This window comes from Epinephelus lanceolatus, chromosome 11 (genome assembly GCF_041903045.1).
Source record: "Epinephelus lanceolatus isolate andai-2023 chromosome 11, ASM4190304v1, whole genome shotgun sequence".
Taxonomy (NCBI): Eukaryota; Metazoa; Chordata; class Actinopteri; order Perciformes; family Serranidae; genus Epinephelus; species Epinephelus lanceolatus.
Window position 1 is genome coordinate 39,128,098 of NC_135744.1, and position 12,283 is coordinate 39,140,380.

General features: G+C 42.4%; 1 protein-coding gene across 2 annotated transcripts in view; it reads right to left on the minus strand.

Annotated features, from left to right (window-relative positions):
* Positions 1–12,283, minus strand: part of LOC117246329 (polypeptide N-acetylgalactosaminyltransferase 10-like) — a 129,260-nt gene that overhangs the window by 83,603 nt on the left and 33,374 nt on the right. For both annotated transcript variants that reach the window (XR_013492362.1, XM_033610188.2), the window contains exons 2-3: positions 4,201–4,303; positions 1,685–1,823 (exon numbers count right to left, since the gene is read on the minus strand). Coding sequence is in view for 1 of the 2 variants with exons in the window: in XM_033610188.2 (XP_033466079.1) it covers positions 1,685–1,823; positions 4,201–4,303 (242 nt within the window). In the remaining variant the exon portion in view is untranslated. The remainder of the gene's footprint in view (positions 1–1,684; positions 1,824–4,200; positions 4,304–12,283) is intronic.

Genomic DNA, 12,283 nt, shown 5'->3' on the forward strand with positions numbered 1-12,283 from the left:
CACTTCACCGCCTTCTTCTAAGGAGAGGACAAAAGCCTTAAGCCTGGCGAAAACCACTACAAGTCTGGACATGTGGGAAGTTTCAGCTACGTCAGCATCTTGATCTGATGGCTCCGCAGATTGTGGCAGAAGACGCAGCAGCAGCACTGTGAGTTGAGAAGTGGAGGGAAAGTGTGATGACGTGACGTCACATAGGAGACATGTAGTCTTTCTCATTACATTGTTTCCACAGCCTTTAACTGAAGAATCATACAATAAACTGTCAAACTCTTAAAATGAAAAAATATTATTTAGACCCACACAAAACGTGTGTAATCCAAGGCATTTAATAACTGGGACCAGAAAATAATAATTTTCTCTCCACTGACTCCCATTCATATTTTCCGAGCCTAGAGGTCCAATGGGGGTCTACTGGAAGGGGCGTGACTTACGAGCTCTATAGACCCCCATGTTAAAATGTCCAACTTTACAGCAGAAATAAACGTGACAACCGTACAAAGACGCATTTTTGTATAACCCACTTGTTTATATTTTATTAAGGCTTAAAGTTGAATATATTGAAGGGCGGGCAGCTTGAGTGACAGGCTGTTTGTTCTCAAGTCTAACAGCAGTCAGATCCATATTATGTTGAAGTTTACAGTTCAAAAGAAAATTCTAAAAGAACTTGTTTTGGCAATTCGACCAAAAGAAATCCTTCAGCCTAAGAGTTGGCCTGGTCAGGCTGCAACATAATAAAATACATTAATACAAGCAGCTGTGCCAACATTTCTGACTCATACTCGGAAATAAACAGCCTCTCTTCAAATCATCAGAAAGCTCAGAATTCTATCATCTATTTGACTTTCTGTCACCTTCCCTTAAAAAAAAACAGATTTCCCAGGTCAGCCTTGCATTCAGGCTGGCCTCTCGTCCAATCGTCAACCTTATTTTTGGGGAACAACAACCATCTGTCACGAGGGGCCGGGAGTCTGCAGGTTTTCAATCCAACCAAAGGCTGCACCAGGTGATTCATTTTTCCTTTCCGGTTGATGGAGTGCCAATCTGTGAAATAACCTGCTGCAGTCTTTGGCTGGAATGAAAACCTGCAGACTCTTGGCCCTCAGTGGCCTGCTACTGCCCCTATTCAGATGAAACTACTCATACAAACACACAAGATTTATTTCTTTGAGGAAAAACGGCAGTTTTGCCCGAGGTTACCGCGCACTTTACTGGAAATTCTAAAAGGAAGTGCTCTTTGTCTGGTCACCATTGCACAGTCCATAAAAATGACTGATGTGGCAGATTGAAATGGGATGAAAAACACCAATGTGCTTCAGTTGGATCTGCTCTGGAAAAAAAAGTCGCTGTTATTTGTTTAGTCAGAAAAATCTAACATGTAATTACAAATCAATTCTAGTGATGGAGTCATGGTTTAACGTGACGCAAAACAACTTATCAAGACAGATGTTTTTGCAGAAAAACTGTGCGCACTTTATCAGTATTTATAGTTTATTACCATTTGCAGTGGTTGCATCATAAACTTTGTATAATACTGTCAGTTATAAAACACCCTCGAGTGGCTAGTATACAGCAAACTGGCCACACCTACATGTTTATCTTGGCACATCGTCCCTTGCTCTTCCTCCACTGCCTCCCTCCCTGTGTAAACACCCCTCACACACACTCACACCCACACACAGCTTACTTTGGATGGCGGATGTCCGGGACGGAGCGATTGAGGGAGATCCGGTCACTGACATAAATGTTGAAGCCGTTTTCTCTGTAGGCCTGGTCGACACGGTCAGCATCTGTCAGGGGGAACGCTTTCCCCTGTTCACCGTTACCTGCATCAAACACACACAGATTTCACTATCAAGACAAGTGCAAGACCTCAGTGTATTAGTTCCACCACACTGTATCTCCTCTGCAGATAAATATATATTGCAGGAGTTACTGAAAGCCTACACATCCTTTAAAAAACTAGGAAAATACTTTCATTTAGATAAGATAATGGCCATAATTAAAGTTTAAACAATAATTTCTGGCGAAGTATTAAAAGTGGTGAGCCTCAAGGTTGGGAGCGTCCTGAAATAAAACCGGCTGAGTAGGTTTTCGCTCTTGTGAGTGAACACAGATCACAAACTGAACAAAATTCCCATCATATGCAAAACTAACCATCAGTGTTGCTTTCCCATGGCTACTCTTACATGGGAAAGAAAAGCTTAGGGACTTTTTTAGTGCCAATATGAATAGTAATTAATACTAATTTAAGCCAAATCATCACTTAGACTGTGAACCAAATCTACCTTCGGGTACAAATAAAGTTACCTTACCTTACCTTATTTAAAAAAAAGAGGAAGAAAGAAAATGGCAACTAAAGTGACATGCCAGCAGTGTATGAAAAAAATGTTTTAAATATATGAATCAATGGATGCACAAAAACAAAGGTCTAAAATAGTGCTGCACGATCAATTTAATCCCAATCGCAATCTCGATGTCAGGCTGTGCGATTACATAACTGCATAAAAGGCTGCGATTTAATGTAAATAAATGTTGTGTGCCTGTGAACGTGACTACCTCTCCTGTAGTGTGTGGAGTTTGTTGACATCACGCCCACAAGCTGTCCTGGTGTGTGCAGCATGTATGCTCAGGTGACCGCCCGGCTCGCAGCAGTGACCAACATAGACGCAGAAGAAGAGCAGGAGCACGACCATGAACAGGCTGAGTTGGTGGCAAAAAAAACGCAACGTCTATTACATGGGAATACTTTGGATTCAGGTACGGCGACACTGAACAGAAAGACGTGCTGTGTAAAAGTTTAAAAGTTAAAGTTGCCACGTCCCGCGGCAACACGACCAATCTATATCAACACTTGAGACAGCACAGAGAAAAGTAGGAAGAGTGCATGTGAGAGAAAGCCGAGCCGTGTAACGTTAAAGACAAAGAGACAACTGAAAGCTGCCAGAGCCTCATAAAACAACATCCAAGCACAGTTACGCAAACATTTGTAAGTGTCACGGGGAAATCATGGACAAATGAAAAATTGAGCAATTTTGATAGGGTTCGGCCCACTTGACATGCTGCTGTGTTGTGCTATGGCGTGCTGGAATTTGTCATTTACGTGACAACGCCTGAACGCAACACAGGCTCGCTCTGCTGTGTGTACAGTTCCGTGCTGCGCTGCTGTGTGAGCAGCGTGTTTGACTGTGCTCAGTCTGCTGAAGGTCATTGACACACTGTCTGTCCATAACAATAACTATGTCAGGTCGGGGCCCCCCATATAATGTAGGGGAAACACTGAATCAAGCGAGAAGACTCATGATACCATTTATGTATTATATTGTAATCGCAATCGCAAATTGCGATACTGTCCACTCAAATCGCAATGGCACATTTTTCTCAAATCGTGCAGCACTAGTCTAAAATTTAAAAAGAAATAGGATAATATAAAACAAAAGAAAAAATAATAGTAGAGTACACAGAATACAACACAATGTCCTGTTGTGGGTTGAATCAGTTAGCAATTACCTAATTAAACAGATTTGTTTGCAGCCCTGGTCTGTATAAATCAAAGCTCAGACATTAAGAGCAAGAAACCCTCTGATGAAACATGATGAAATAAACACGAACTCTAATGGCTGAACTGCTTAAGAAAGTTTCATATTTTCACAGCTTTAACTTGTGCAGATTTATTAAAGGAGAATCAGGGACCTGCGGATACCCAGGGAACAAAAACACCCCTCATCATTCACAAACATGCATGTTTCATTAAGCAGAAATGATCCACTTTCCCTCCTAAAGGTAACAAGTGTGCAAAATAACTTTTCCCCTTTAACGGCTCATTTCAGAGATAAACCCATTTCAACTAATTTACACTGTTTGTATAGAAGCTGATTTCCCTGAGCAGAAAATAAAACTGAGTTGGTGATGATTGTACCAGATATAAACTGTATTTATGACAGCAGAACTGCATCCGAAGCAGAGATTTACACCGCTGCTGCAGAGCTGGAGAGCAATAAGGCCCAGAGAATGGGATGGTGTGTGTGAGAAGAGCAGTTAATCCGGATACAAGTGTATAAATGTGTGAATCTTTCTTCAGTATATTGGATTTTTGCACTACTGTGAAGACTGCGCACATAATGTACAGGTCATCTAGTTCTCTATCTACATCTCTATATGACAGAGTCGACGAGGAGGGACTCTGAGGAGGTTTGGACCTACCAGATCGAGAGGCATCTCTTTTGATTGCGTCATAGTTGTGCCAGTCTTTCCTCCGCACGCCGTCGCGCCCCACCTGAGCGTCCTTCCCCAACCGGTTGACCCCCTGTGGACACACATAAGCATGTAGAAAGGTGGTCATGAATGCTGTCATACACACCTGTGAAAAGAAAACCTGATTCATAAGCTGTTTTATGAGAAAATCAACTCTTAAATGTCACAAAAGGGGCTGGTAAAGTGTGACAGATTTATTATTGGTGGACAATTTCAAGTATCTGCAAGTTAATTTTCATAGTTATTATGTAGATCTAAAAGGCACCTTTTTTCCCATCATCAAGATTTCATTAGATGCCTGTCAAAGTAAGGTTTCGGTAAAGATTATTCATCAACCTCAGAACTCTGAAAATGTGGTTAAAGCTGCAGACTGACTGTAGAGGTGGAGTGGTGTATTTGTGCACTCATGTCCTATATTAGAAATTTGCTCAGCTACAAATTATGCTCTGAATGCAACACTATTTTTCAGCTGAATCTCAAGCACCAGATGTGTTTGACTTCTCCAGCAGCCTACAGTGTCTTTAGGAAACACTCACAAATGGTCATCAGTGATGTAAGATGTAAAAAAAAAAAAAATGTGTTGTTAGTGAGCTAAGATTTGCAAAGCAACCAGTGTGCACCTTTAAGAACACACAGTGCTGCACACACAATAAGGTTTTTCCCTGGCACTCTGTCAGTATCAGTGTCAGTGAAGAGATTTCTCCAGAGCATCAGACTCTCACTATCCAACAGCGTTCTGCTGAGAGTTTATCCACGGAAAGTGTGCTCTTCTATTTCATGCTTGACGATCCTGTGAGGAGAATATCAATGCCGTGACGCACAACTCCGCGGAGGCCTTATATACACAACCACACACATACAGACAGATACACTGCGGTTCAGCATACAAAGGCAGAGGCTGTTTCTTCTTCCACTTAGTCATTCTACACACTGAGTGACTTTCAGTGACTCGGCATCTTGAATTACAGGATCACAGAACAATGGAGAAATAATTAGCTCGATGGGAGGAGGCAATTAGTGAAACACTTTAAATACAAATGGCGCCACTGACTGCATGAAATACTGTGAATTATTAATCAGACTGCTAGCTTAGAGGAATCTGACACTGAATAACAAATTGGACAGTATATAAACACAGATCTGGTTTGAAGAGTTACGTGTGTGACTATCTTGTGTTTCAATCTTTTTGAGGACCAAGTGTTAGACCCTGACAGTGAGGACATTTTGGCTTTGGTTTTCAGGTTGAGGTTTGAGTTAGGTTCAGGTAACTGTCAAATTAAGGTTTGCAAATGGTAGTATCATGTTATGGGGACAAAAATATGTTCACACAGGAACATCAGCTGTGTTTCCATTAAACTGTAAAGCAAATTTTTAGTGAAATGTCGCACAAAAGAAATGTAAATTAGAGATTTCCATCAACTGGTTTGGAGTGTATACACTAGGCTCCTCAAGATGGGATTTTTTCCACTGTAGGGATGCACCGATCCGATATCTGGATCGATTATTGGCCCTGATATCATCAAAATTGATGGATCGGGTATTGGAAAATGCAACCTGTACCTGAGGCAATACTTTCCCTTTAAATCTATTGCGACACAAGCTACATCATACGTCATGGAGTGAAGGAGAGGATCTGCTGTGTGGAGGTATTTCACACTATTTCAACTGAACTGAACCAAACTGAAAAAGCTGGATCGGTGTATCTCTATTTCCACTGGTAAACTGAGTAGAAGAAGAAGAGGTTGTGAAATCAAAACAAAATAATTTGCATCTACAAGGGAAATATGGAGAGAGGTCTTGAGGAATTTGTTGCAATCTCACAAGTTTTAACTGTTCTTTCATGTCAGCTAGAGCAGCACAGTGGTGAAGTGGTTAGCACTGTCCTTGTGGGGGGGGGCCTGTTCTGTTCTCCCTGTGTCAGCGTGGGTTTCCTCCAGGTACTCCAGCTTCCTCCCACAGTCCAAAGACAGGAAGGTTAACTGGTGACTCTATTGTCCGTAGGTGTGAATGTGAGTGTGAATGGTTGTCTGTCTCTATGTGTCAGCCCTGTGATAGTCTGGTGACCTGTCCAGGGTGAACCCTGCCTCTCCTCAATGTCAGCTGGGAATGAATGAATGAATGTCAGCTAGTACTGGCCAGGTCTAATGCTGTCCAGAGATGAAGACAAATGAATGCAACGATTCTTATATATGGTAAAATACAACAGTGTTACATACTGATCAGTCATGGGAGTTATAAGTTACTAATTATTTGGTGTAGGCATTTCAATATCCCATTTATTAAAACTCTTTTTTGACAAAGGCAAAAACCACCTTATGCAAGCGTAAAAACTTTTTGGCGCATCCATCCATCCATTTTCTAACCGCTTATCCTCTTGAGGGTCGCAGGGGGGGGCTGGAGCCTATCCCAGCTGACACTGGGCGAGAGGCAGGGTACACCCTGGACAGGTCACCAGACTATCACAGGGCTGACGCATACTATAAAGACAGACAACCATTCACACTCACATTCACACCTACGGTAAATTCAGGGTCACCAATTAACCTGCACGTCTTTGGACTGTGGGAGGAAGCTGGAGCACCTGGAGGAAACCCACGCTGACACGGGGAGAACATGCAAACTCTGCAGAGAAGTGCTCCCACACCCGGGATCAAACCAGGAACCCTCTTGATGTGAGGCGACAGTGCTAACAACCACACCACCGTGTCGCCTTGTTTTGGCACAACTGAGTGAATTTTTGCGAATTTTGCTGTTTCCATACCGCTTTTCTAATAGGATAAAAATGGCTATTATGGGAACTCTCATCTCATCTCATCATACATACTATGTAACACAACTATATAGTAGTACATATAGACAGACTGCATTGGTCTGCACATCTGAAATCCACACTCTACATCGTAACGTCTAAATTACATTTTTTAAAGACTTCTCATTCTCTTGGAATGAAAGCTTTTATCACAACTCTCCATCATTCCTCCACATAATATCGGACTGCCTGGGTGAACCCGACACAGGGAAAACCTTGAACACCGTGTTTCAGCTTGTTTATTATTCCATCTCCTGACTGGCCTCTGCTTAGACACAGAGATGCTGTATAGGATCCTAATCTAAAATTCATTCAGCTCTCTCTCCACTCCTTCCTCTATTCTTTTTTCCCTCTTCTGCTCACCTCTCTGCTTCACCCCCTCTCCCACTCTCCTTCCCCTCTTTCTGTCACAGGCAGATGCCCTCAGTGTGTCATACAAGGACCTGACAAGCAGCAAGAGTCCATCTGTGCAAATTTATACTAAAAAGAAGCGAGATTGTGCCGCCCCATTTCCTCCTGATTAAAATTTCAGCGCACGTCGCCATGATATTCCTCTGGGGCTTTTCTTGCTGCTCAACAAGACCTTGAAAAACAAGACAAGGAGAGAGGAAAACTTTTCTGCTAATGTGTGCACATGTTTAGTTTTGTGGAAGCAGAACGGGGGCGGGTACTGAACCTAAAGAAAGTAATTGAGACTGACAGTCGAAGAGGATGGGTATGAAAAAGACAGAATAATCTTGAGGAACAGATGGGGGATGCAATCGCTTGTATGTAATAAAAGTGGAATAAGACAAGTAAAAGGACTAAATGGCCAGTTGACTTGTACAAATTGTGGATGTTGTTGGGCTGAAAGACAATACCAAAAGCTCAAATTAAACACGGCTAACCAGTGTATGCTTCTGTTTAGATATTCATTTTGGGAGCGTCATTAGTTATGCATTCCATAATTTTGGCTTCATGATGGTGTTAAATGAAGTCAGGGAATCACCAAAGTGATTACAACTCATCCTGAGGAGGACATAAAAGTGTGTACCAGCAATCCCTCCATTACCGGCATTTCACTATTTCACTCAATCTGTGCCGAAGTGGACTGATCAACAGACACTGCCATTCACAGAGTCATAGGCCTACTTGTAGCATTGCTAAAAACACAGTTAATAATAACCAGACGTTCTGAAATAAAGCAGCCAATGGCAAACATTTAAGTCCATAAAGAGCTTATTAGGGGGGCAAAAAATACAAATGAGAGCTACAGCTATCTTAAGACTTCAGCCCTCGCAATTGTTTCGTCGAAAATATCCACATCAGTGCGGACACTGTCCCACAAGGGACACAGTATTAGATTTGTAGAAGCTGATGAATCTTTCCAGTAAATACTGGCTGAAAACAGGATGCTCTGTTGATCAGACAACAGATAAGAAAGCAGTCAGGGGACAAGATTCTCGGGAAGCGCAAACCTCCGTCAACACTGTCCAATGCTATAAAAAATTTTTTAATGAGTTTAATGCAAGGAAGTATAATGCATCTAGATCATGAGGAGTTTTGCATTAATCATTGTGATTAACAATCATGGGATAGATGTACCAGATTTTTCTTTATTAAAGTCAGTGCAATATCTTATGTGAAATATTGGAAATGTTCAAAAGGCCTATCCTGAGGAATCTTGGTCTAATGGCCGAAACACAGGGCACACGGATGCAGTGCCACACTTCTGCTGCAGCAGAGCATGTCCATTATAATCAACTGAAGCTGCTTCACTGACCACGGGAGCTGCACTCGCCAGGACGGGCATCGCATGGCTCTTCTCTAGTTTTATCCGGCTGGTCTTTTTTTTTTCTCTCTCTAAGCACCGAGAACCACCAAAAGGTAAAAGCTACTCAGAACTGTATAAAAAACAAGTACAGTCGGTCCAAAAAGTATTGAAATGAATACCTCATTGTGCCAGAGGTAATGTGAAGCAGTACAGCAACCTTGTGGGTGCCTTCACATTTCACGTGAAAATAAATCAATCAAGTCAATGAATCCTAGAGTTAAAATGATCCAGTTAATTAATTCAGTACCAGTTAATATAACTTACACTTCCAAACCCCTCATAACCAACCTCTTTAACACTTGGCAAAACAAATTATGCACACAGTGAAGCTGGCAGTAATCACACAAAGACAGAGTCCGTGTAGCAGGTAAAACATCTGTTTCTGCCCTGCCTACGTGACACATTGCTTCCGTACCTGATGTATTTTGACTGTAGGACTCATGCAACAATGTGCCAGCTTGCACTTTTTGTTACATACATACATACACACCCCTCACGTTCAGCTATATTTCAGTTGAACTGAGAGCTTTGAACATACTGTGCATACAGACGGGAAGTATAGAGGTTGATTTGGTTGCAGTGGCTTGAAAAGTTTCCTCTGGACTTTTTGTCATTTCTATTCTATTTTTCAATAAACTGCATCAGTAAATACGGAAATTAAAAACTAGAGACGATGATGTGCTGTAATGTTGAAAGAAAAAGGATCATTTATTTACTTTAAAAACTCCACAGGGCAACTTTAAATTTGCTTAATGACAGTGCAGGTTAGTAATGCAAGAGCTATTCACAAGACAAACCCGGCTCTATCTCAGCCAGCTCATAAGAATGCACATTCATAGCCAACTCAGACACGCCAGCCCAGATGAGGCATTGAAACTGAGCTGAAAATAAGGCGGCACCAAACACAGTCATCTGTTTCTCTGCTGTACTACACAGCCGAGTATTGCCTTCCTCTACTCTGCTAATCACCATCATCAGAAAGCTGAGGCTCCATGCAGCCACAAACTCATTCCACTCTGGGCACTCTTCCGCTCTATTAATATTCAAGACACAGCACAAACACACTGATAGGACATTGGAGGAATGACACCACGATCCACACAGGCTGTGCCGTCTCTAACCAGCGTGCTCTCATTAACTGACAGGCCCCAAAATGTCTCAGAAATGACAAGGCAAAACAGAAATCTATCTTTAAAGAGTAACAAATATTCTCCTTAAAGTAGGAAAGCAGCATGAGAAAGATTTGAGGAGAGCTGAGTGGACAGGGATGTAACTTGTGTCACCTGGCAGTGTGAAGCCTCATTAAATTTAATGTAGCCTTTTAGTGGTCTATTTAACTGATGACAAAAGGCCACATGTCAGTCAGTGTTTGCACACGGATTCATGAAAAGACAGACTGAGAGTGTCAGTGAACAACGGAGACGGACACATGCGAGTTGCCTAATCTACCTCAAATGAGATATGTGCAGTGTCCAAACTCAAAAGCTTCCTCCTACAAAGACCACAACCTGTTAAAGTAAACCTGAACCTCATCCCCGAATCAGACCCTAACTTGGGGAGGGGTCGGGGACATGATAAGTTTAATATGGGAATATTTTGCACAGTCAGACAGTCTCTCCTGGAAGACATTCACGGATTGTTCATATGCAAAGTAACTTAAACAGTTGTGGCAAGAATGAAAAAAGGAGAGGTAGAGAGAGTGAAGGACAAGCGTTTGCTTCTTTCTCATTAATGTTAGATTGTGGGGTGAAGTGAAACAAGAAACAAGTATCTACTGTGGCTACAGTATGATGTAACTCAATATACCAGTGACCAATGATGACCTAAACACCAACACCTGGTAATTACAGCTTGGGTAGGCAGTTTACTTTTGGTGCCACTGGACAAATATCCCATAATAAACTTCAAGCATAATCAAGTGAACTGCACCTGCTCTTCTGTTTGCAGGTCATTTTAAAGAGAGGGCTTCCTACCGGCTGTTCTATGAATGCAGGTGCAGGTGCAGGTCCCTTTCGGTGCTGAGAAAGTTGCTAATTCTAACATTGGCAACAACTGCCTGTGCTGCAAAGTAACCAACGAAAAGGAAGACAGACTTTTCAAAAAGAGAATCTGAGAGAGAGTTCAACAATAAGCGAAATAACGTGTAAGAGATGGAGTTAAGAAGTTGCTAATAGTTTAGCCTTCTGCTAACCGGCTCATAGCTGAAGCTTCAAGTTAGCTAGAGTCTGAATCAATTTGTGTTCTCTGCCTCATTCACCGCCACTACAGATCACAACACTGGGAGGAGAGCAGGCAGCAGCTCCGGAGACAGACCCCGTCAGCGGCCCCAGCAACCCGAATCCAGCCAGTGCAAAACCCCAAAACCAGGGGACAGGACAGCCCGGACTCCCCACCGGATCAGCAAACTTTCTGTTGCTGCCATTACACAGATTAGACCTGGCACTTCCACTGGCTACATCGACTGGCTGTCCGTCTCCGGAGCTGCTGCCTGCTCTACTCCCACTGAAGCAATCCACAGTGGCAAGGAGTGACCCAGAGGGACCGTGGGGTGACTAGCTAGCTAATTCTCATTTGTGGTCTGACAAAACACAAAGAGAAATAGCGGAAGAAAGGGGGCTGAGTGAATATGCTGCGCAAAAATAAAATAAATCAATGTATAGGAAATGCAAGGTTATTGTATGAAGCGTGTGCATATGCTCTTGGTTGTCTAATGGAAGAGGCTTAGGACAGACTGAGGAGAGCTGCAAGAGGAGGGTGTATTTTCAAATTTTCCGGGTTTTTTATTCATTTATTTTTTGCCTTTTCCAGATTCCTGCCTACCCCAGCTTTACATGATCTTTCTTGATTTTAAGAGTGAATGAGAATGGTTTGAATGCAACAACATGCAAGTGACTGTGCACAAGGGGATTATGGCGTCGTCAAGACCTCAAAGCACATACTGATTTAGGCTTCCAAATTCACGCACAAGAAGGTGACATTTATCTGTAACATATTCAGTTTTGAAATGTGGACAACACCTGAATTAGTACAATATGTGGGGCACTGAAATCGCAGGCAGTCATTGGTCCATCAGTTTTCCCCCTAGTGACCTCGATGGAGGGATTTGCAGATTATGAAGAGCCTCTCTGAAATGCTGGCTGCCCAACCTCATTTCCATGCTGCTGTGGTCTTCTGTTAATCTGCCCAACAGCAGATTATGTTTGCTGTTCGGTCAGATAGGGTGGGATTGGTGCTGCTGCTGTGGGTTTAGGCTCTCAGCAGCTGTTGCAGGACATTACGCAGTAATACAGCACCACCATGCCAGGAGGACACTTCCTCCAATTGGCATGCTTGCTTTGATTCTGAGCTAAAGAGCGTCTGGTCTACTTTTATCTTTCTGCCTGTTTCATTTCCTTTATGCAGTTATTCTT